The 26,313-nt window shown below is 45.4% G+C and overlaps 1 protein-coding gene across 2 annotated transcripts in view; it reads right to left on the bottom strand.

The window, feature by feature from the left end:
• Window positions 1-123: 123 nt before the first annotated feature.
• The window catches only part of CHSY1 (chondroitin sulfate synthase 1), an 86,510-nt gene continuing 60,320 nt past the window's right edge, over window positions 124-26,313 (bottom strand). For both annotated transcript variants that reach the window (XM_061158556.1, XM_061158557.1), the window contains exon 3: window positions 124-2,921. In XM_061158556.1, coding sequence (XP_061014539.1) covers window positions 1,329-2,921 — 1,593 coding nt within the window. In that variant the 3' untranslated portion in view covers window positions 124-1,328. The remainder of the gene's footprint in view (window positions 2,922-26,313) is intronic.

The following is a 26,313-nucleotide window of genomic DNA, read 5'->3' as shown; positions in this document are numbered from 1 at the left end:
ATGGTTTTGAAAAGTACAATAGAAAAATATTGTCCACTGGTTTATTTTTCCAAATGAGCAATAGGCTATTTACAAATAAGCAGATCTCCAATGATGTATATTAAAATGACAAAACTATTACTGTTTGAAATCTAAATGAAAAAAAAATTTATTAAGGCACATTTGTTCTGTGAGTCTAAAACAAACTTTCTGGTGTAATGACAGATTCATTTCACTTTTGTCCCCAAAACACATGAGCACCAGGATTATCAAAGAACACTCAATATTTAGTACAACAGTAAGGAATGTAAAAATTGAGGACAGGGAAGAGTTTTTAAAAAGAAATCTTTGGAGATCAGTTTACTGCAAATAAAATATACTAAACACTCCTTATACACATAAATACTAATAACTAACGGGTACTTGGGAAATGGTAGAGCTCTAAACAATGGATATTAAATAAATTAAAGGTATTTCAGATACAAAGGATAGAACAAAACAGTAATTAAAAATGAGACACCCATCTCCGTCAACATAACACAGATAGGATGAAGTGAACAAAATCAGATACATTTCCCCCCAATGCTTTCATTAGGGTTAAGTTTTGTTTATTTTGTTTAACCTTGCATACATTAGATTTATGGTAATAATTCTTTGCCATTCTAAATATTTATATTTTATCTTTTAAAAAGAAGGGTCTGGAGAAGAAAAAGTGCCAGATCCTTCTTGAAATCTAATGCCAGGTCCATCAGGCCACACTAATTGCAATAAGAACAGCCATCTATCTTATTATGTTTTCCTGCTTCCCTTGTTTTGAAAAATGAGACAAGTTTTGGGGAAACAACCACGTTTGAAAAGCTCTTGAGGATGATGACACAGTTACTATCACATTTCCTTATTTGACAACCGGAACATGAAATGGCTTAAAAAAACTGTTGTAAAAAAGACAAAAGGTAGAATCTGTGCAAAGTTAACAGTCAAAACAAAACATTTATCAGAGTTACAGTGTTTTGTTACAATAATACTTTGCAGTAACGTTCATGTTTTCTGCCATAGGACTATAGCAAAGAGGTCTGAAAAAGAAATATTAAAAAAAAGTTTTGCTCCTCAGGTACATTTCAAGTCATAATTAAGCACGTCTGCTACATAATGTTTAGCAAGAAAATGTGTTCAAAAGGCAAACATGATCACATTTTTGTTCAAAAAGCTCAATCTTCAAGGAGTCCTTTGTAAGAAAACCATGTGTAAAATATATCCCCTTGTATGGACTTCAAAAACTGATCGTACAAAAAAATTTTTGAAAAATAAATTAGATTAATTAAAAATGTCCTTTCCAGCAAAGCTGGACATTAGGCTGTCCTCACTGAGCCATTATTATTGCTGCTTTTACTATAATTTGGGTCATTTTTCTCTAGCCACATTTCAGCCAACTGCTGTGTGGACCCATATGTTGATGCTTTGGACCCCAAGCACATTTTGTACTGTTTTGGATCAAGGTTGGGATCACAAAAGACAGGATGGTGGACATGGACTACTCCTACTTCTTGGCTCCTAAATGTCTTCAAACCTGCCTGGACAACCTTGTTGAAAAGGTCAACATCCTCAAGCCCCCAGCCTTGGATAGAAACATCAAAGCCGCCTACTCGGACGAGATCGCCCTTATAAATACAAGTGATGCCAAACCCATAGTTTCTCCAGAATCCAGTTTTTTGAGTAAAGGCAAAATGGTTGTCACTGGGAACCTTCCCACTATAAACAATCTTTGGATCGTACTGGCTAAAGATGATTGGAAAATATATTTGTTGGCCCAGAACTGTATTTGCTCGACATCGCTGAAGAAATTCTGCAGTAAATACAAGGTCAACATCACAAAAGAAGAGCAAAGATTCATTATTGAACTGGGACGATCCCACTTCTAGGGCCAGAGCTCTTGAAAATTCTCCAGACACGGGCAAAATCTGCATGTCAGCTTTGGGGTACTTAATGCGGTAGTCTCTCATGAGTTCAACTTGCTTGGCCTTGTCGGGGTTGGAGTCAGAATTGAAGAGCAGAACAACGAGCTTGACGTTCTGATTCGGAATGAGGCACGTCTTCTCAAAGTTCCCCATAAATCTCACAAACATGTCAAACCGTCCAGACAAAGGAATCAGTATATTGATCTTTTTCTCTTTGGGTTCTTTGTGCTCATTCTTGGACCCAGGAAGCTGAAAGGGAACAAGCTTCTTCAGGGAATTGGAGAGAAAGGACAAGGATCCGGATTCTTGATTGATTTTGTTGGCCAATTCCTTTGCGTCCAGCTCCTCGTGCTCCACAAACTGGATCTTGCTGAAGGTCTGCTGTAAATACGCGTGCCTCCGCACAGGGACCGTCATCTTCTTCCCTTTGTGCTTTTTGTACAGAAGCAGCAAGTCCAGAATGTACTCGGCCCCATACATGGGGTTCACTCGGCGATAGCCGTACTGTATCTCCTTAAAATCAATAATGCGCCCTCTGGTCTTGGCGTTGGCGTTGATCATCTCCATGACCTGCATGACGATGTCATCCAAGGCCTCGCGCTGTGCGGAGTCCATCCCTCTTCGCGGGGGCTGGCTGTCAGCAGCTGAATACAAGTATTTCCCAGTCAGAAATTCCCACTCCAGGATCTCCTCTCGTTGGCGGGGCTGGAACCTCATGAAGGAAGGAGGGATTCCCAGCTGGAGGTCTTCTTTATGGACCTCGGTGTTGCTGTATTTGCTCATCAGGACAATCTCGCGGTGCAGCTGGATGGTGCGGTGGCGAAGCTCAGCGATCTTGCGGCTGAGCATGTAGCTGTGAAGCCTGTACTGGTAGGGTGGGTTTTTGTTCGGGTGCAGTGTGATGGCGCGGTGAATTTTACTGTTATGGAGATCCCTAATGTACCCCTTCTTGTTCTGTTCATAGTTCTCATAAAAAAGCTGCTGCATCTGTGAGGAAATAAACAAGATTTCTATTAGTAATATGTGGCTGAGTGTCCCCCCCCTTCTTGTATGTCCTTATATATCTGCATACTCTGTATTATAAATCTTTCTAAATGAGTCAGAGCATACCTAAGATTCTAGGGAAAGCTCGAAATACAGCAGTGAGAGTAGAAGAATAGTACACTGCTTATAGAAACAATACTTCATCAATAACCAAGTTGGTCAATACAATTCTGTAGGCAAATGGAACTATGATAAAAAGTTTTTCCATAAAGTGAAAGTACAATCTTGAGCTCACAATGCACCAACTCAGCCTACTCGGAAGAGAACGCCACCTTTAGCCCCCACCAAACCTGGGAAGGGGACCAGACAGCCAAGGTCCCCTCCCTGAAGACTGGCACCCAAAGGAGCTGCCATCAAAACAGGAATACACCGCTATCAGCGGGGTGAAAAGGAGAACTCCAGGAGAATGAGCCGAGCACAGACAAATGCTGCTTCCAGGGAGCTGAGCAGAAAGAAAACCACCCAGCCACACGCAGAAAGAGGCCTGCCACTTGGCAAGGCATGCTGTGGTAAAACCAAGGGTCAGCGAGGTTGCCAGGACCACACTCTGAGAGTCCCTTAATCATCTGTGTGTTCCTAGGCAGGCCTGAGAGGGCCGGCTTGCTGGCCACCAGGTCTTAAGCGCCAGTGCAGAGCTGAAGGGCAGGCAAGGCAAGGGGGATCGTTACCCCATCCACTCTCCCTCTGTCTTAGGACACTGGCTGGGGAAACAAAAGTGTGAGGTCCTTCAGCCAAAACAAGGTCTGTTGCCTCAAGCTAGATAGGGAATATACTTAATTACCCAGTACATTCAAGCAACAGAATGATGACCTTTACAAAGCCTTCTAGAACCAATAATTTAAAAATTTGCAAGAAATGTTTTAGTAAAAATAACGTTTGCAGCTGGTATCTGATAACCTAGCCTTTGTTTCATTTGTGGCTCAACTTTGTTTTTCTGAACATGTTACTAAAAACTAACTCTTGACAAGGGTACATGGATTTGGATCAAGAGTTTATTTGCCTCTGGACAGTCGTATTTTTGACTTTTTTTTTTTCTTGAGCCACTGAAGTTATAATAGAAAAATACAGATTAATATTTTTACACCGCATTTTCTTTTTCTATACAATTACCACAGGCTACCAATAAATGAAGCCAATAAGAGTAAAAAAAAAGAGAAATGCTTTCAAAGAATGGCTTAAGCAGGGGGAAAAAAGGCACACATGTAACGCTCCTGGTGTTGAGCAGGGGCTCTGCGCACACCCACTGGCTCAATTCCCTGGAGCCGCGAGTCTGCTGGACGCGGACCACCTATGTCCTGTCCTTGGAAGAGCAAGCCAGCCTGGAACTCATCATTTCCGACTGTGCTCTCCATGTAATCTACAATCACACACAAAGTGCGTGTGCACATGGAATTATCCACTGAAATAATTTCCAAATGTTACAGTTAAGTGGAACAGGTAGTCAAGCAAAAAAAGAAGGAAAGAAAAGGAAGCAGAGAGCGTGTCTCTAATGTTGGAGAGAGCACCACCCTTCTCACTTGAGCAGCAGGCACGCGGGGTGCTCACCCACATGTGTGCAAGTGCCCACTCGCTGTTTCTCTTAGCACAAACAGCACTTAATTACTTAAAACACCCAACTTAGTAAATGACCTGATTTGCTGAGACAGCTTGCAGTAACTGATGCTTGAACTCCTCCAGCCCCGGACAGACAGGCCACAGAATGATAAACAAGAAAAGTGACAAAGTTTGGATGATGATCACAAGGACCATAAGAATTTAACTTTCTTTTAATTTCACTCTTTAGACAGGTCACAACAAAAGAACTTTAATGAAATTCCTATTGAAAGTATTTTCACCATTCATTTTCTAGTTGGGCTAATTTCTGGGGAAGAAGTACATGGCTCCAAGGTGACAAGTGAGTGTCCTCTGAGGATTCAAAACCACGAAGAAACACTGGGGAAAACCCTTTGCAGATGCTAAAGATAAGAAACAAATACCTTCAATTATTTCCTTCCTCTGACCCTAACCCCTATATGTCCCAATAACTTGAGGTTATTCTTACAGTTTAACAAAGTCAGCCTTTACAACATCAAATTAGCTAGGCGAGACACCTGACCCCACTTCCTCCTCCTGAGGACTCCACCTCGTGAGAAGAGTCACTCAAAGGTCAAGCAACATCCTCATCACAGCAAAGAACTCGGCAAAACCCAATGCTCTGAGGTCAGGGAAAAGTACAGTCACCACTGTAAGCTATATGATGGAAGGTTTCCTAACGATTTTGGCAGAGACTTTAAATATTTGTTATAATTACAAATTGTTTCCATTTTGCCTGCTTATATCTTCCAAAGTTTTGAAAATGAGCGCGAAGAACCATGACTGTTTTGGAAAGGTCCCTTTTACATTTTCAAGAATTCAGACACAGCGGGCCATCAGCCTGGCCGTAAAAGCTGCTTTCCAACACTGAGGATGCCCTGAAGCAGGTGGGCTCCTTCCTCGCCCTGCACTGCCAACCCTATCTGCACCAGCGTCTCAACTCTGCTCTGATCCCGCCCTGCTGGCTGATGTCTCGGTCTCCCAATGGGCCTCCTCACAGAATTTTGTTCGTTCCTCAATTCTGCACAGTACCAAAACCAATCCTCTTAAAATATAAATCAGAGGCTTAAGGCTAAAATATAAGTGGTAGAACCCACATGAGTCTCCTTCCCAAATGCTCTTAAAAGAGAATAAAGAAATGCAAAAGGAATAAACTCGTAAGGACCAAGAGAATGGGGTCACAAACACAGAAGACAGGAAATGTCCCCAAATTCTGAGAAAATGGAGCATGAAGGAAGTTGAAACCTAACAGACTGCTCTGAAGAGTAAGCCAATTTATTTAATCCTGAGAACCCTGGGGAAAGATACTGGTGCTGCAAAAAGTAGGGGGTGGGGGAGCTCCAGGGCTGAGCACAAGGAGAGTGGGGGAGCTGGGAACACGGAGCAGGGAGAGGAGGAGGGGATGGGAACACGGAGTAGGGAGAGGAGGGGCGGGGAACACGGAGCAGGGAGAGGAGGGGCGGGGAACACGGAGCAGGGAGAGGAGGGGCGGGGAACACGGAGCAGGGAGCGGAGGGGCGGGGAACACGGAGCAGGGAGCGGAGGGGCGGGGAACACGGAGGAGGGAGAGGAGGGGCGGGGAACACGGAGCAGGGAGAGGAGGGGCGGGGAGCACAGAGCAGGGAGCGGAGGCGCGGGGAACACGGAGTAGGGAGCGGAGGGGCGGGGAACACGGAGCAGGGAGAGGAGGGGCGGGGAACACGGAGAGGAGGGGCGGGGAGCATGGAGCAGGGAGCGGAGGGGCGGGGAACATGGAGCAGGGAGAGTGGGGATGGGCTGGGATCACGGAGCAGGGAGAGTGTGGGAGCTGGGAGAACGGAGCAGGGAGCGGAGTGGCTGGAAGCACGGAGCAGGGAGAGTGGGGAGGGGCGGGGAACACGGAGCAGGGAGAGTGGGGAGGGGCGGGGAACATGGAGCAGGGAGCGGAGGAGGCGCGGGGAACACGGAGCAGGGAGAGGAGGAGGGGATGGGAACACGGAGGAGGGAGAGGAGGGGCGGGGAACATGGAGCAGGGAGAGGAGGGGCGGGGAACACGGAGCAGGGAGAGGAGGGGCGGGGAACACGGAGCAGGGAGAGGAGGAGGGGATGGGAACACGGAGCAGGGAGAGGAGGGGCGGGGAACACGGAGGAGGGAGAGGAGGGGCGGGGAACATGGAGCAGGGAGAGGAGGGGCGGGGAACACGGAGCAGGGAGAGGAGGGGCGGGGAACACGGAGCAGGGAGAGGAGGGGCGGGGAACACGGAGCAGGGAGAGGAGGGGCGGGGAACACGGAGCAGGGAGAGTGGGGAGGGGCGGGGAACACGGAGCAGGGAGAGTGGGGAGGGGCGGGGAACACGGAGCAAGGAGAGGAGGGGCGGGGAGCATGAAGCAGGGAGCGGAGGGGCGGGGAACATGGAGCAGGGAGAGTGGGGACGGGCTGGGATCACGGAGCAGGGAGAGTGGGGAGGGGCGGGGAACACGGAGCAGGGAGAGTGGGGAGGGGCGGGGAACACGGAGCAGGGAGAGTGGGGAGGGGCTGGGAACACGGAGGAGGGGCTGGGAGCACCGCGCAGGAAGAGGAGGGGCGGGGAGCACGGAGCAGGTATAGCCCCACAGCTCCTCCCACAGAACATCTCAGGAGTGGAGGGAGGCCGTTGGTTGCAGATGCCCAACATCTTTAGAAACTCGCTCCCAGTCACTCTGGCATTTAGATGATGGGTCTTCGGCCAGAATTCATGTAGGGTTGCCTGTCAATTGTTCCAAGTAAACTAGCACTGGTGAGTAGCAAATACTGGCGGTTTCTTAATGCATAAATCATTTACAGTAGTTATCCCTGAATTTCCCTGTCTATAGGTTAGCTTTCTTTATTCCTCTGGGGTTACCTCACTGATAAGCACATAAGCCTTAAGTTCAATCTCTCCAAAAATGAAATGTGAACACCTGGGTAGAGATAAGTTCAAAGCTGACAAGAGGGGGATGTGAAGTGAAAGTTGCTCAGTCCTGTCCGACTCTTTGAGACCCCATGGACTGTAGCCTGCCAGGCTCTTCTGTCCATGGAATTCTCCAGGCAAGAATACTGGAGTGGGTATCCGTTTCCTTCTCCAGGGGATCTTTCCAACCCAGGGACTGAACCCAGGTCTCCTGCACTGGAGGCAGATTCTTTACCATCTGAATCACCAGGGAGACAGCAAAGCTACTAGTTTAAAAAAATCTTGCCTACAGAGCTTCCACTTAGTTTTTCAATGCTTCAGTCTCAAGTGACAATCAACAGCCAAGACCATCAGGCAACTGAAAGAGGGTTCCAATGGGATGAGAAGAAACTGCAACCAAAACAAAAACTACGAGGGATTCAAAGAGAAGCTACTGTATTTGTACAACAAAAATAGAATACTATAGAAAAGAACAATCAGAAAACAAATAAGCACTTGAAATTAAAATAAAATAGCAAAACAAAAAGAGTTTAAAGATAAAATTGAAGAATACACCAGAAAATAGAAAAACCAAAACAAAAATGGAACACAGGAGAGAAATGTATTCATTCTAGAAAGAGAAAGCACATGGGGAAGAAAATACAAAAACAGGGTCTAAAATGAAAGTGCTCAGATGCCTGGATTGAATCCTAAGTGCCCAGAACAGAGTACAGACTGGGAACGCTACAGGTAAAACTATTAGAGGAGAAAAAAAAGGCTGCATATAAATAATTCAGAAACTGGAGTGGCACTAAACATACACAAAACTAAAGAATAATTTTGTTCCCACCTTCCCACCTTCAAAAGTGGGAAGTGAAAATTATTTCTTCATACAGAATTCTCTTCCCAACCAAACTATCCATCAAGTAAGAGGGAAGAAACACTTTCAGGAATTCAAGGACTCACATTTCACCTTGCATCCATTCTTTCCCCGGAAACTGTTAGTGGATGTGCCCACCCAGAACAAGGGGATAAGTCTGGAAAGATGACCCAGGATCCAGGAAACAAGAGGAAAACGCAGAAGGAAGAAAAGAGAGCCCAGAAGGACAACGCCAGGAAGTCCTCCCAGAACGGTACTGTGGACTGCAGGTTTGTGTCGCCCCAGACTCCTGTGTCAGGAGGGAGGGCCTTTGGAAGGTGCCTGAGCTTAGATGGGCCGTGACAGTAGGGCCCACAGTGAGACAGGGGACCTCATTCACCAGGGGGTGGAAGGGAGGAGAGGACGCAGCAGGAAGATGGCTGTGTGCAAACCACCTAGAGAGTCCTACCAAAACCACAATGCTGACACTCTGATCCTGGACTTCCAGCCTCCAGAACTGTGAGGAACTGCTGCTGTTTAAGCCACTCAGTCTACAGTCTTTCCGTTCTAGCAGCTGGAACAGACTGGACAAAGAGCTGGGCAGCAGGCTGAGGGTCCCAGTGCACAGACGGCTCACTGCCTGCATCTCCAGAGCCCAGCACAGCGCTTGACACACTGCAAGATACTCAACCTGAATTAACGACTCACAGTGGTCTTGAAGCATAGCAAGTATCGAGGAACACAGCTGATGCGGACAGACAGCATACAATACCGCTGTGTTCTACTGGTCAGGATACTAAAACCTGAAAAGCAGCAGCGTGTTCTGAAAGAGAATGCAGACCACCGAAGGATATAGCTGTCATTTGTTTTTCACTCCCCAGACACCAGTATACAACTGCACGTTTTATTCTTGGCTATCAAAACCCTGCATGAGGAGCGCGAGGTCCATCAGGAGTCCTCTGTGAAAGCAGGTCTTCCACGCATGACTGATAATTCTTACAGACTCAATACGACACCAGGTTTCCAAACACTTTCAGGGAAACATTTCTCAGAATGTTTTAGAAGCAGTTCATGGCCATTACTTTCATAGTGACCGAACTGTAGACCAGCTCTACCTGCAACAGAGTTTCAGTGTGCTGAAGGCATAAATACAGAGAAGAGAAAATTACTGACTAGCAGGCTTCTGATCCCCTGGAACCACTGCAGACTGAGAATTTTAAGCTATAGTAAAGTTGCTGTAAGCACCTTCTGGCTAAGGTTTGGCTGAAAGAAATGCTGTATTATATTCTGTTTTTCTTTTACTGAGAAGAAATCTGTTGCAAGACAGAGCGCGTATGCACATTTGTGCGTGTGTGTGTGTGTGTGTGTGTGTTTAGGGGAGGAAGCACTTATTTTATTCCAAAGAAGGCCAAGTCTATACCCAGACTAGTTAGTGCTTCCCCTTCTCAATTCACTCCAAGCAATTGACTTGGTCCACTAATGCTGCTACAAGATAAATGTTTTAGACAAAGAAGCCAGTCACTTGGCACACAGGATGGAGTGACGTACTTGCTAGGATCTTAAGAAAAGTCTAAATAAATGCCAGTGAATTAGCTCCCTTTCTAAAAGGGCAAATGAAGGTGCAAGTACCTTACAGAGAAGTAGACAAAATATAACAGGTGATGACATGCACCTCCACATAAGTGTATTAATAGCAATAGTCAGACCCTGCCTGAATTGGCTTCCCTTAGCACCTCGTGGTCATTTAGCACATTTAGGAATCTCCTTCAACTTCTATACAAAGCCAAAGCCTTATACCATGCAGAGGTAAGAAATCACTTTCTTCTCACCCTCAATGTGGCACAATAGGAGAGGAGGAGGAAAAATTCAGATTTCAGGGAAACTTCTGAAGAGAGAAATATATACAACAAATGAACTTTCAAATTAAGAACAGAAAAACAAAGCATAATTCAAAGTAAAAATGTCAGTGAGATATGAAGGCCAGGTTAGGGAAGAAGGCTGGAGAATGCTCTGTGAGCTGAACCTGAAAAGGAGTCGGGGGCTGGAGGGAGGTCCTGAGAAGCAGCCCGTGCTTAGACGCTGCCCTCCTACCCACCTGCGCAGGCCTGCGGGGCGGCCCTGGCCGGGGGTCAGGGCCCCCGGCATTTACCCCTCAGCGCTACACCCCACGTCGCCCCATCCATGGCTCAGCTGAACCCACCTCAGCACTCACAGGTCTCATTTCTGCCTTTGTAGTAGTTCAGGTATCTGCATTTGATTTTGGAATCTCTGGCAAAGCTCTCCTCAAGTTATCTTTGTTTTTACCTTGACTAGTTTCTCCGCTGTTATTCAGGTTTTTCCAACCTTTTGCTTTTCTTTGAAGGTGTCCACTTGCATTTAAGAAGGCATGTTGTGGGTAGGATGAAATTGAACCATTTTGCTCTTAGGCACTTGAATGAGAAATAACTGGATCATTAAGCTGACCATCTATACCACCTATCCGTTGTCCCTCTTTTCCTCATATGGTAGCTAATTCCACTGCTTACTACAATGTTCCCCATTAAGCAGGTAAAATGCAGGTAAGATTTAATTTCTGAACTCCAGGGAATTTTCTGGATTCAACAGGAACGAACTTTTCAGTCTCTAAGAGGAATTAACCATATCATTAAGAAAACTTGGCAATTTTCTGATAATAGAAATAAAACTATCATTTCTCTGAAAGAAAGTTTAGAATATAACAACTTAAAGAATAACAGATAAAAAATAAGACTACATACTGACACTTACTGCTTATAACCAGTAAGTTATAAGACTTCAGACAAGTCATTTGAATTTTTTGGGCCTCAAGTTTTCTCATTATAAAATGATTGTACAGAGGTTCCTTCAAAGTGAAGAATTCTAAGCTCTTCTGTGCTAACTGTAGAACCAGTCCCATAGACATGCCCTGATGTTCTTCAACCCATCCATCCTGATATGGTTGAAGGCGTAACATCAGGATGTTACAGGATTCTACCTTTACCATATCAAACTGTATTAAAGGGTAACAACACATCCCAATGAACTGTTTCCATCTCATAAAAACAAACCTCCAATTATGCTATAAATAAAAAGAGTTAAGAATATGAAATTCGTAACAGTTCACTTTAGTAACACTAGAGGTAACAAATATGTTAAGTTTTTGGTAATAAAGAACATGTATTTTGCATAGTACCAAATTTAGAGCAAGGATTTATTATTAACAAGTTATTTCAGTGATCTATTACTTGGCACATTCTTTGGAAAAATATTATAAAATGCAAAGTTTAAAAGCACTGCAGAAGAAAACACAAATCAATGCATATAGGTTATTTAATAATCACAAGGAATACCTTTTTGAAAACACTCTAAAGGCTTTTCAAGATGGAGTACCACTGAACGTTTGAAGTTAATTTCCAGTGTCCATAAAACAGCCCTTAATCTTTGATTTAAAAAGCAGCCCCATAATCTTGGATTCCAGAAAATCTCTCTCTTTTCCGGGAGATGTTTCAAGACTCTGAGTCATTCTATTGTAAATCTGAAAGGGGTTAATAAATAGCAAGGTCACTCTATTCCCAGGAACTTCTAGCCAGCTGGGAATAACTATCAACTACCCTCGTCTAATCTTCAGTTAACAAACACCTCAATAGTCTTCATTAGCAAATGTCCTTCTTGTCCTCTGCAATGAACATCAACATTCTCATTAAGTCAAGACTCTTCCCATTAACTGTTTACATTAATGTCATCATTAAGTACAGATTTCAGCCACATCAATAGACTATCACTGCTCCAGATGGACAGCTATTTCTAACTGTGACTTATGCAGTGTTTTAATTCACTGCACAGAATTTTTCTTACCCTTCTGTCCTGAGAACTGATTTAAAGAAAATATGGATTGTGTAAGTGTCAGGAGACCATAACTAGTGGTAGTTTCAAAATAACTATATTCACAAGTTTTAAATACTTAAATTAATAATGTCATAAACCTGCAGGTAGGGTTTCCAGAAACTTTACTGCCTGAAGCAGGATCTTCTGAGATGGAAGAGGAAATCTGTTGATAATTAGGTCAAGATCACTGGTATAAACTGGGCCTATTCCCAGCTCTCAACACATATGGTTACTCTACATGTCCCTATTAGGTCTCTTCTAATTAGTTTTGTGTAGGCTTTGCCAATTTTCATCCAATTAAGTTCAAGGATTAGGTGCTTAGTGTTTTAAAGACTCTATTCAAGAAAGTAAGTTTTCCATGGGAATTAAGCTGGGTCTTTAATGGTAAAAAAAAAAAAAAAAAAGAACTATATGCGTGTCTTGGTTAGTGTTAAATTTTGAAATTTAAAAACAACCTTTTAAAAAAGCCTGACACATTTCAAAATAATTGAGAATTAATCTTGGCAAAGTAAATGAAAACTGTTGGCAGTAATTTAGGACTTCTACATCAGACAATAAAAGTATATGCAGAACTATCTTTAAATGACCAAAGTCTTATGCAAATATAGCACCAAATACCTGACTACACATTCACATTAAAGGCATTGTACCTTGCAGGGAAAATTCACAAGGCCACATATGAAGAAAGGATACACACACATACACTAGTGGCCACAAACAGAGGATACGTGAGCACGTGTACACACACACACACACACACACACTCTCTCTGTCTCTCTCATATGCAACAGAGCCCAGCACTGAATAGCCTGACACAGGACACCAGTGGGGGGCTCCCTCTGAAACTCGACTCAGCAGGTACTCGGGTCCAGCCCCCACTGGCCTCTGCTGATCCATCACTCACAGAACCAGCAACTAGCTCCAGTCAACAAGCGACACACTAGCTCTCACACTTGACCAAAAGCCTTTGTGACAAACTGAGTTAAGCTGTGGTCCAGATCACCAAAAAACAAAGCAGAACAAAAATAAAACTAAACAAGAGGGAGTCAGGAGAGCAGGACATACAGGAATATAGCCCTGTGAGGCCAGATTTTTAAAGAGATGCTAAAAATCTGGCTGTTTTGTGTAGAATCTTCTACCTTTTAAATCTCAGCAACCAGTTCAAACTAGAAAAAGAAACACACAGGCCAAAATAAGTCTGTGGGTCAAATATGGCCTATAAGTTCATCTCCTGCTGCTGCTAAGTCACTTGAGTCGTGTCCGACTCTGTGCGACCCCATAGATGGCAGCCCACCAGGCTCCCCCGTCCCTGGGATTCTCCAGGCAAGAACACTGGAGTGGGTTGCCATTGCCTTCTCCAATGCATGAAAGTGAAAAGTGAAAGTGAAGTCGCTCAGTCGTGTCCACTCTTCGCGACCCCATGGACCGCAGCCCACCAGGCTCCTCTGTTTATGGGATTTTCCAGGCAAGAGTACTGGAGTGGGGTGCCATTGCCTTCTCCCTCATCTCCTTCTAGGATTTTTCAAAAGTCTATTCCTGATCTGTTATGGAATCTCATTCTGTCTAAAGATATTTTGTACCATTAATATTTTATTTTAAAATATTTTATTTATTTTAAAGCTGAATTTGTTACAGTGTCACTTCTGCTTTATGTTTTGGTTTTTTGGACACAGACACCTGGAGTCTTAGCTCTCTGAAGAGGGATCGAACCTGCACCTGCTGTGCTGGAAGGCAAAGTCTTATCAACCACTGGACTGCCAGGTAAGTCCCTGTGGCATTTAACTTTCCACGTTTATCAAGTAATATCTCACCAAAGCCCCCCCTAAAGATTCAAGCGGCTTTTAAATTATCAGGGACTAATGAAAGACGAGAGCTGTAGCTGCGAGATAAGGCCACCGGGTGAAGGCAGCAAGCGGACTGGGGGAGGGGGCGGTGGGGGAAGCACAGCTGTTGCCCTGCACGTCTCACAAAGCAGAGCCACCACTTTAGAGCCAACGGTGTGTATTACAGATTCGTTTCACACATTCAAGTCAGTATTTCAGCCAGGTCCGTCTAGTCAAGGCTATGGTTTTTCCAGTGGTCATGTATGGATGTGAGAGTGGGACTGGGAAGAAAGCTGAGCGCTGAAGAATTGATGCTTTTGAACTGTGGTGTTGGAGAAGACTCTTGAGAGTCCCTTGGACTGCAAGGAGATCCAGCCAGTCCATCCTAAAGGAGATCAGTCCTGGGTGTTCATTGGAAGGACTGATGCTGAAGCTGAAACTCCAGTACTTTGGCCACCTCATGCGAAGAGTTGACTCACTGGAAAAGACACTGATGTTGGGAGGGATTGGGGGCAGGAGGAGAAGGGGACGACAGAGGATGAGATGGCTGGATGGCGTCACCGACTCGATGGGCATGAGTTTGAGTAAACTCCGGGAGTTGGTGATGGACAGAGAGGCCTGGTTAACTGCGGTTCATGGGGTCACAAAGAGTCGGACACGACTGAGCGACTGAACTGAACACAGCACTGAGGAATATGCAGTTGAATTAGTGGATCAAGAGTGGGCTTGGGATGCTCAAGTTTAATGAACTCTGTGGGGTTAAAACAACCTGTGTTAAGTCTGAGAAGGGATTCTCAATACACAACCACCACACAAACCCTTGAATTCTTAAAGTTTTCTTTTACAAAAGATTATAAGAAAAACTTTGTTGGAAGGCATTTTGGCAATTTCTTATAAAACTAAATGTATTCTTACTGTATGATCTAACAGTTGCACTTCTTCGTATTTACCAAACTGAACTGAAAACTTGTGTCCACAAAAAAACCTGCACATGGATGATCATAATTGCCAAATCTTGCAATCAGCCAAGATGTCCTTCAGACTGTGTTAGCTGCTCAGTTGTGTCTGACTCTGCGACCCCATGGACTGTAGCCCTCCAGGCTCCTCTGTCCAAAGAATTCTCCAGGCAAGATTACTGGAAAGTCAAAGGGAAAATCACTCAGTTGTGTCCAACTCTTAGCGACCCCATGGACTATACAGTCCATGGAATTCTCCAGGCCAGAACACTGGAGTGGGTAGCCTTTCCCTTCTCCAGGGGATGTTCCCAACACAGGGATCGCACCCGGGTCTCCAAGGCAGGTGGATTCTTTACCAGCTGAGCCACAGGGAAGCCCGAGAACACTGCAGTGGGTGGCTATTCTCGTCTCCTACGTCCTTCAGTAGGTGGATGGATAAACGGTGACACATCCAGAAAATGGAATACTATTCAGAACTAAAAAGAATAGTTATAAAGCCGTGAGAAAATATGGAAGAACTGCAAGTGTATGTTACTAAGTGAAAGAAGCCCACCTAAAGAAGCTGCATACCATGTAATACCAACTGCACCACATTCTGGAAAAGACAAAACTGAGGAGCAATAGAAAGACCGATGCTGCCAGCGGGTGAGAGAGAGGCATGAACAGGTGGGGGCGGGGAAACGACTCCACATGATGCTACAGTGGGGGCCACGTGGCATCACGCACACCTCAGAACCCAGGGGATGTTCAACACCAAGAGGGAGCCTAAGGTGAACTATGGACTCTGGTTAATTACGATGTATCAGTGCAGTTTCATAGATTGTAATAAATGTACCACTTTGGAGGGATGTTGACAATTGGGGTGGTTTTGTGCAGTGGGCTGGGAGGGCTGGGGTATGTGGGAACTCAGTACATTTTGCTTCGAAACTAAAACTACAAAAAATGGAGCTTATTACTTAAACAAACCAACAAAACACAGGCCACCCACTAGGGAAAAAAGTCCTCAAAATATCTATGTTAATGAAAACAGATTCTGGCGGAAACAGTAAATCTTTTTTCTCTGGATTGTTATTTATGATCAATTCTTTCATTCTTTCCTTGGTTCATCCATCCACTCACTGCTCTAGACAAAACAAACCATTTAGATAAGCATATAAAATACTTTACATTTCAGATCCTTTGTGGAAAGAGGTAAGTGAAAATAAAAATGCACATGATTAACTATCACAATGGGTACAATCTTTTGTCCTTTAAGACAGTAATCTAAACTAAAAAGCCTTACAGAAAGAGAACATGTATTCTTTGAGCTTCTGGCCATCTATTACGAGACACCATGCTCCTTTTCGTTTGATTCTCTCCACAAATGCACATATTCTTCACAACTTTAAACCCCTTGAGGGAAAACCTAGTTTTATTCATAAGCCTTTGCCCCATCAGTACTTGCTGAATTAATGAACATCATTTCTCACACCACACAAATGAGGACAGAAAGATTAATCACTTAACAGTAAGTGCTCCAGACAATATTTAAACATAACAAGTAAAAAGCAGCACCAGCTTAGAAATCATTGGAAGGACTGATGCTGAAGCTGAAGCTCCAATACTCTGGCCACCTGATGTGAAGAACTGACTCACTGGAAAAGACCCTGATGCTGGGAAAGATTGAAGGCAGGAGGAGAAGGGGACGACCGAGGATGAGATGGTTGGATGGCATCACCGACTCAATGGACATGAGTTTGAGCAACCTCCGGGAGTTGCTGATGGACAGGGAGGCCTGGCGTGCTGCAGTCCATGGGATCGCAAAGAGTCGGACACGACTGAGCAACTGAACTGAACTGATCATCTCATACCAGTTAGATAAATGCTGGAGATGATGCAGAGAAAAGGGAATCCTCCTATAACTACTGGTGGGAATGTAAACTGGTGCAGCCACTATGGAGAATAACATGGGGGTTCCTCAAAAACTAAATGTAGAATCACCACATGATCCAGCAATCCCACTCCTTGCCATATATCCAAAGAAAACTCTAACTGAAAATGATATATGTGCCTCAAGTTCATGGCAGCATTATTTACAATAGCCAAGACATGTAAGCAACCTAAATGTCTATCAACAGATGAGTGGATAAAGAAGATGTCATACGCAGACACATATACACAATGGAATATGATTCAGTTGCCAAAACTAGAAATTATCATACCAAGAGAAAGAAATCAGAGAAAGACAAATATCATATGATATCACTTATATGTAAAGTCTAAAGTATGATACAAATGAACTCATTTACAAAACAGAAACAGCCTCACAGAAAACAAACTTATGGTTATAAAGGGGGAAGTGTAGGGGGGGTGGGTATAAATTAGGAGTTTGAGATTGGTAGATACAAAGCATTATATATAAAATAAACAACAAAGGACCTACTGTATAGTGCAGGAAACTATGTTCAGTGTCATGTAATAACCTATAATGTAAAAGATGAAAAAGAAAATATATATAGACACAAAGATACATGCACATACTATGTATACACACACACACATAACTGAATCACTCCACTCTATACCAGAAACTAAGACTACACTGTGAAATCAACTATATTTTAATAAAACAAATTCTAAGACAACCTACCTCCCTCATACAACCATTCAACGGAACTCTGTTATTAGAAGTTACACATGAGAATGCAGGGCTTTTCCTCCAAAGGGTTCTTCAGGGGCACTGGACTTTGTAACAGAGGCCTCTCACCTCCAACCCATAAAGGCAGGCAGGCATTAGTAAGCGGCACCTCTGGGAGGGTCGGGCTCACGTGTAAGGCTGTGGGGGTCCTGCTGCCCCGCGCATCCCACACATGGTGTGGGGTGGGGTTGGTGGTGCAGGCCCCCGGGGGCGGGGCGGGCCCTGCTCTCGGGGGTTCACCCTGCAGGGCCGGAACAGGCAGTGTGCAAAGAGCAGGTGACACAGGAGGCCGAGGGCCAGAAGGTGGGAGACTGGGCAGAGGGGGCTCTGCAGACTCAGGAAGGGAAGGCGCTCAGCCAGGGGCTATCAGAGCCAAGCCTGGTCAGAAGCAGCTGGGCAGGGAGGTGCTGCAGAGGGCACAGCAGGTCAGACAGGAGAGGACGCGCTCCCGGGAGCTGGCGCCCGTCCACTCCACACTCACCCACCCTGCCAGAGCAGACCGTGGCCGGCTCCCTGAGTTCCGGGGCCCCAGGGGCCGTGTTTCCTCCAGCCCACAGGTCCTACTACAGTGCCTCCAGGCCGGCTCACAGCGAGGCTCGTTCATGCGGCTGTGGGGCCAATATAAGTTAGTTACATAACAGAGAGAGAGAGAGAGAGAGAGAGAGAGAGAAAGAGAGAGAGAGAGAGAGAGAGAGAGAGAGTGTGTGTGTGTGTGTGTGTGTGTGTGTGTGTGTGTGTGCTTCTGTGAAGAGAAGGGGGGAGGGGAGAGAGATGGACAGAATTTTAACAGCACGATCTTATCAAAGGTTTAAAAGCAGGAAGTGACTACCGCAAATTTTCTGAATAAGTGTCTGTCTGTGTGTGTGGACACCAAAGGGGCTTGCCAGGTGGTGCTCGTGGTAAAGAGTCCACCTGCAATACAGGAGACCTGGGTTTGATCCCAGGGTCATGAAGATCCCCTGGAGGAGGGCATGGCAACCTACTCCAGTATTTTTGCCTGGAGAATCCCATGCACAGAGGAGCCCGGCAGGCTACAGTCCGTGGGGTCACAAAGAGTCGGACTGAAGTGAGTTAACATATACATACAAACACACACACACACACACACATGCACAGTGGGACCAAAATTTGCCAGGCAGTATAAGAGCAAAGAGAAGAATGAAGAAGCCCCGATTTGATGTGCGCACAACACAAAACATCCTGGCACCAAGGAAGAGGGGACAGGGCCAGCAGCGACGTCCCGCCCTGCCGGAGCGGTGACTGCTGCTGCCTCAGCCACGCGCGGACTGCCTCTCAGCAGGGAGCAGCCGGGGCACTGAGGCTCAGCACTGGGGGGCATTGAGTGTCAGCACCAGGGGAGGCACTGAGTCTCAGCAGGGAGCAGCTGGGGGCACTGAGGCTCAGCACTGGGGGGGCACTGAGTCTCAGCAGGGAGCAGCCGGGGGCACCGAGTCTCAGCACTGGGGGGCCCTGAGTGTCAGCAGAGAGCAGCCAGGGGCACTGAGTCTCAGCACCAGGGGGCACTGAGTCTCAGCAGGGAGCAGCCGGGGGCAGTGAGTCTCAGCACTGGGGGGCCCTGACTGTCAGCAGAGAGCAGCCAGGGGCACCGAGTCTCAGCACTGGGGGGGCACTGAGTCTCAGCAGGGAGCAGCCGGGGGCACCGAGTCTCAGCACTGGGGGGCCCTGAGTGTCAGCAGAGAGCAGCCAGGGGCACCGAGTCTCAGCACCAGGGGGCACTGAGTCTCAGCAGGGAGCAGCCGGGGGCAGTGAGTCTCAGCACTGGGGGGCACTGAGTCTCAGCAGGGAGCAGCCGGGGGCACTGAGTCTCAGCACTGGGGGGCACTGAGTGTCAGCAGGGAGCAGCCGGGGGCACTGAGTCTCAGCACTGGGGGGCACTGAGTGTCAGCAGGGACCAGCCGGGGGCACTGAGTCTCAGCACCGGGGGGCACTGAGTCTCAGCAGGGAGCAGCCACGGGCACTGAGTCTCAGCACCGGGGGGGCACTGAGTCTCAGCAGGGAGCAGCCACGGGCACTGAGTCTCAGCACCAGGGGTGTGCCGGGAGAGGGGGGCCTCTTCAGGGACAGTGCCACTTGCACTTGGAGCAGATCCCATACCGCCCTCTCCACCCACTTCCTTCCTCCTCAAAGCTGCTTAAAGGCAGCCCATAGCCGCCAGCCCTGGCCCAGCACCAGAACCAAGTGGGATCCAAGTGCCAGCCCAGTTGTCTTTAAAGCAGAAGTAGCTTAAAAGTATTGAGTAATTTCCCCCATGCCCTCTGGATGGAGTGACTGAGTGTTGGACAGCAAAACCTTTATTAGAAACAGGAGTTAAGGAATCTCTAAGTCAGAAAACTGAAAAGAAAACTGGCTGCAAAAACAAGAAAGGGTAACTTTTATTTTATCACTAACGTTTATTTACACATGGGCCTGGGGTACTCTAAATTGAAAGAAAACAGAATGATGAGAAAGTTCATTCCTGGTAAAGTTATCTCCACTAATTAAGAGTTTATCCTCTTGTTTTTTAGCCTGTTCACTTATCAACACATTTCACATGGTGGACCTCTGCTGAGATACATTTAAGCAGGCTAGATAACGTTTCAAAATAATATATTTTAATGAATGCATTTTAAATGATAACTTCTAAATTAATTTTCCTCTGAATTCTGTGGCCAGTACAACTCTTGAGCCATCAATCTTGCCCTTAGGGCCCTTGTTTCCTACCTAATATTCTGCACCTTTACATACTAGGTTGGCCAGAAAGTTCAGGTTTTCCATAACATTGTATGAAAAACCCAAATGAAGTTTTTAGCAAGCTAATATAACTAATAATCAAGTACTGGAAAGAGAATGGGCTTCCCTGGTAGCTCAGCTGGTCAAGAGTCTGCCTCCAGATCCCCCAGAGAAGGCGCAGGCTACCCACTCCAGCACTCCTGCCTGGAGAATCCTCATGGACAGAGCCTGGTGGGCTACAGTCCACGGGTCGCCAAGAGTCAGACAGGACTGAGTGACTAAGCACAGCACAGAAGGAAAATGGGATAACTGCTCCTAAACACCAAATGCAGTGGAATTTAATCACACCAAGAACTTGCTACTCCTACTGGGAAAAGAACCACTACACATGAATGGTCTCTGAGCTCCTGCACACCCCACTGTCTAACCTTGTCACTCTTTCCAAATGAAGTCACAGCCTCCCACAGTGCATGTGTGCGTCTGGTTGAGGCGAAGGGGAGACAGTGAGAGCCGTGAGCGGGGCTGAGGGGAATAACCATTGAGGTCTTTAAAGTCAGAAATCTACTTCAAGAGTGTTATTTCTGAAAAGGAGGCCAAGAAAATATGCCATCTACCTGTCTGCCATAAGTTCTGAATAGATCCACAACGTGTTCCTTATTAAAGACTTATTAAATGAAATAAGGGGGGATTTCATGAATGAAGTGTAGTCTTCATTTCAAAAACCTCCACTGTAAGCCAGGTGATTCTTTGAATGCCATCCTGCAGAAACACTTAACTTGCTCATGATGACTATTTTCAAACCTTTAAAAATTATTATAAAGTAATACACAGCCATTATAAAATGCAAAAAAGAGAATCAGTTACCCTAAAGAGGGTTGCAGAGGATGAGATGGTTAGATAGCATCACCGATTCAATGGACATGAATCTGAGCAAACTCTGGGAGATGGTGAAGGCCAGGGAAGCCTGGTGTGCTACAGTGTATGGGGTCACAGAGAGTCAGACATGACTTTAGTGACTGAACAACAGCAACTACTCCGCTGACACTTGGAAGATATTCGTTCTAATGCACACACATCTTTATTCACATATAAGACAAAGATTCTGAGCAGAGCCCTGTGGGGCTCCTGCATATAAAAGCTTTCCTATGTCCCCCATTAATCTGATTACAGGAATTAGGCTTCATTCAGCCTCTAAGACCTTCTCTGAGTTCCAACTGGTAAATTCAAGCAGCTGCTAATTAGGGAAGGGAGGTGATGCAAGACAAGGTAGAAAGAGCCAAGAGAAACCACAGTACAGCTGTGGGGTAAGGTCCTGATTCCCCATCAAGGTATACACACAATATCTTTGAGCTGTTTTGCAGATACCGAAGCTCCCACCAAGTGGGAGAAGTTCACAGTTAACGATGGTATGCCATGGGCTCTCTGGTAGCTCAGCTGGTAAAGAATCTGCCTACAATGCAGCAGACCCCGGTTCGATTCCTGGGTCGGGAAGATCTGCTGGAGAAGGAAAAGGCCACCGACTCCAGCATTCTGGGGCTTCCCTTGTGGCTCAGCTGGTAAAGAATCTGCCTGCAAGGCGGGAGACCTGGGTTCAATCCCTGGGTGGGGAAGATCCTCTGGAGAAGGGAAAGGTTACCCACTCCAATATTCTGGCCTGGAGAATTCCATGGACTGTATAGTCCGTTGGGGTCACAAAGACTCTAACATGACTGAGTGACCTTCATTCTCACCCACATCCTAACCACAGCATGAAGACCCCAGACTGATGGGAACCAGAAGGTTGATGATGCTGATTTCCACTTAACCTCACCACCAACCAATCAGAAGGTCTATGACCTGATTATGCCCTCTTTAACCCATTACTATAATATTTCTCATTACTCTCTCCAATGGGGGACACACAGTTTTGGGGGCACAAACCTGCTGTGGCCTGGCCTAGCAAAGCAATAATGCTCTTCTTTCCTACTTCACTCAAAATTCTTTCTCTGAGATTTAATTTGGAGTTGGGTACAGAGGCCAGATTCAGCTTCAGTAACAAAACCAAATTATACTTGGTAAATTAGGTAGTGTGTATATACTTATTTTATAAACACACCACACTTGAGTAATAACTCTACTTTTGACCATTTTATTTTCTTGAAACAACAGTGACTGCTAAATAAAATCAAGCTATCAGGACTTTATGCAAAGAAAAAGAGTCACTAAAATTATAAGCCATGAGGAAAGCAAAAATGTCATAGAAGCAAGAAAGTTGAAAGGTTAAAAGTAAAGGAATAAGTCATATGTCAACCAAAGGCTAGAAGTACAAACTTCTTTCATTAAAAAAATCTTTGGTGGGGGAAAGTGTATCAAGTGAAGAGAATTTCATAAAGATTTAGAATCGAATTCAAGTTACATATTATGTTGACCCAAGTTCAGTTCAGCCGCTCAATTGTGTCCGACTCTTTGCGATCCCATGGACTGCAGCACGCCAGGCCTCCCTGTCCATCAACAACTCCCGGAGCTTGCTCAAACTCATGTCCATTGAGTCAGTGATGCCATCCAACCATCTCATCCTCTGTCGTCCCCTTCTCCTCCTGTCTTCAATATTCCCCAAAATCAGGGTGTTTTCTAATGAGTCAGTTCTTCGTATCAGGTGGCCAGAGTATTGGAGCTTCAGCTTCAGCATCAGTCCTTCCAATGATTTCTAAGCTGCTGCTGCTTTTTCCTTGTTACCTTTAAATATTGTCTGGAGCCACCTTCTGTCCTCATTTGTGTGAAATGTGAGAAATGATGTTCATTAATTCAGCAAGTACTGATGGGGCAATGGCTTATGAATAAAAACAGGTTTTCCCTCAAGGGGTTTAAAGTTGTGAAGTAATTCACCATGAACTACAGACACATTCCTAGAATACAAAGGAGCAATATATATTTAGTTTTAATTATTTTAGTTTTTGTTGTACCTTACTTTCAAGTACAATCAATGTAACGGCTTTCCCATGGCACCAGTGGTAAAGAGTCTGCCTGCCATTGCAGGAGATTTAAGAGATGCAGGTTCGATGCCTGGTTCAGGAAGATCCCCTGGAGGAGAGCACGGCAATCCACTCCAGTATTCTTGCCTGGAGAATCCCATGGACAGAGGGGCCTGGTGGGCTACAGTCCATAGGGGCATCAAGAGTCAAACAGGACTAAAGCAACTTAGCATGCATGCAAGCAAGTACAATGCAAATACTCAAGTATCACAGATTTTGCTTTATTTCTTCCCAAAGAAGGTGGTGCTGTGTGTGCTCAGTCGTATCCGACTCTTTGAGACCCCATGGACTGCAGCCCACCAGGCTCCTCTGTCCATGGGATACTCCAGGCAAGAAGACTGGAGTGGGTTGCCATTTCCTCGCCCCAAAAAAGGTGGTATTAATCTATTTTCCCTCAAATTATTGGTAAATTTGACTGCAAAGTTGACAATCTCAAACTGGCACCTGCCATCTACAACAATTAGACTGTGCTGTTGCAACTGCTGATCCTCAATCCCTGCTGAGAGGAGTTCAGGGTGGAGGGCAGACACGAGGTGCTCTGTGCTGGGGGTGGGGGCGGGGGCTGGAAAGCAGATCCTCAGATAGAGTTTCAGGAGCTGATTTTATGAGCCCAGTTCTTGTATCTCCCCATAACTAGAAAAGCACTAAAATCCTTCATAGTGACAACTGTTCCTCATGACTAGCAAAGCTCCACGAGACTAGTAGAAACCTTCTACAAAGACACATGCTTGACTGCATGCATTTCCCCATCACCAAAATCACATATATACTGACCGTTCCCCCCGCCTCTTCAGAGCAGTTTCTCAGAGCTATCTGAGTTGCTGACTCCTGAGCTGCAGTCCTCATTTTGCCCCAAATAAAACTTAACTCACAACCCTCACATTGTACACCTTTTCTCAGTTGACAAACCCATTAATTATATTTTCTTTAAGCTTTGATAATAGTAATAAAGCATTTCCATGCTCCCCAAATGGAAGTTTAATCACAAATGCATTCCCAGTCTCAGTGTTACAGTAGGGGTAAAGTTAAAAGACACATAAAATAAATTTAAAAGGAGATACCCCAAAGGAAACTCCCAGCTGGACTGATTTTCTAGTTTCATACTATAACTCAAGAATATTCTTAAGTCCCTACATTATATCCTACTATTACAGCCACTATGTTTTTCCATGAGAGGAAAAACTCAGGGGAAGTATCTAAGGGCACCCTAAATTATGGCACTTATATAAAGTTAATTAATTAAGACCAAAAAACCATACTACATATAATAAAACCGAAATTACAAATGAAAGGGAGCCCCTCATAGAACTGAGTTTCCCTGCAAGCTTATCATTAACCTTTCTATCTGAAACAGTAAAGTTTCTATCAGAAACTTTCAAGTCGCTTTTCTGTTCCCCTCAGGACTAAGGCTATCAAAGTAAACAGGATAATACTGAAACCCAGCAGGACCCTGCCAAGCCCTCCCTGGTACAAAAGCCCCCTCCAAGTCCCCTGTTTCTTGTCTGTAGAAAAAAGTCTTTAGTCTCCCAAGGCCTTCCCTGAGTTAACAAAAAGGAGACTCAATTAGTAACTAATTAGCAAAGTGAGAGATTATAGAAACAAAGGAACAGCAGTCAAGCAAGAAAAGTCATGATAGGTCAACAATCTCATGCAAATCTTCGAGTTGTTCTACAGAAACGTCCCAGGTGGAGGATGGTGAGGACAAACGCAGGCCCCAGACTGCCTGGAACCAGAAGGTTCATGATTAAGGTCCCCAAAACACCACCCTGCTACCTCATCGCCAGCCTGTCAGAAGAAATCCTTGCTCTGCACCCCTCACCCCTTTAAAGGCAACCTAATGTTGCCTTTAAAAGCTCTTCCCTGAAAGCCATCAGGAAGTTCATATCTACTGAGTATGAGCTACCTGTTCTCCGTGCTCTCTGCTTGTTTGTCTTTAGTCACTCAGTTGTGTCCGACTCTTTGAGACCCCATGGACCATAGCCTACTCCTCTGTCCATGGAGGATTCTCCAGTCAAGAACATGGGAGTGGGGTGCCATGCCCTCCTCCAGGGGAGCTTCCCAACACAGGGATTGAACGCAGGTCTCCCGGCGTTGCAGGTGGATTCTTTACTGCCTGAGCCACCAGGGAAGCCCTGCAAATGACACCCTGCAAATAAATGCTGCACTTTTCTTCACCATAATCTGGTGTCAGTGGACTGACTGGTTTTGCTGCTCATGGACCCAAGTTTGGTTTTGTAGTTCAGTTCAGTCGCTCAGTCGTGTCCAACTCTTTGCGACCCCATGGACTGCAGCACGCCAGGCTTCTCTGTCCATTACCAACTCCCAGACCTTTCTCAAACTCATGTCCATGAGTTGGTGATGCCATCCAACCATCTCGTCCTCTATCATCTTCTTCTCCTCCTCCTGCCCTCAATCTTTCCCAGCATCAGAGTCTCTTCCAATGAGTCAGTTCTTCGCATCAGGTGGCCAAAGTATTGGAGTTTCAGCTTCAGCATCAGTCCTTCCAATGAATATTCAGAATTGATTTCCTTTAGGATGGACTGGTTTGATCTTGTAACAGAACTACAATGTATTCCTAACAGTCAATGATTCTTGCCAATGGAAATGCTTATAGAAACCTATTTCCCATTCAGATCTCATATTAGCTTTTTAACCTAAAAGTCAATTAAATGGCATTATGCAATTGTAATTCTTAAACATCTGATCCTGGTACACTGCCATGATTTCCAGATGCTCTCCTGCCGGCTGGTATCTTCTCCAGCCTGACTCTGTCTCCCCAGGCCCTTGTCTCGTCCTGTAGATGTACCAAGAGCACCATAACCATGCGGCTGAGGGCGAGGCCACCAGACAACGCAGAGAAATGGAACTACATACAGACCCATTTAGGTCCCTAAATGACTGCGAGGAACAGAGTCCCTTCCACCCTGGAATACACGC

This window comes from Dama dama, chromosome 13, assembly GCF_033118175.1.
Source record: "Dama dama isolate Ldn47 chromosome 13, ASM3311817v1, whole genome shotgun sequence".
Classification (NCBI taxonomy): domain Eukaryota; kingdom Metazoa; phylum Chordata; class Mammalia; order Artiodactyla; family Cervidae; genus Dama; species Dama dama.
Note: the sequence above shows the minus strand (reverse complement) of the source record. Positions and strands in the feature narration are given on the sequence as shown.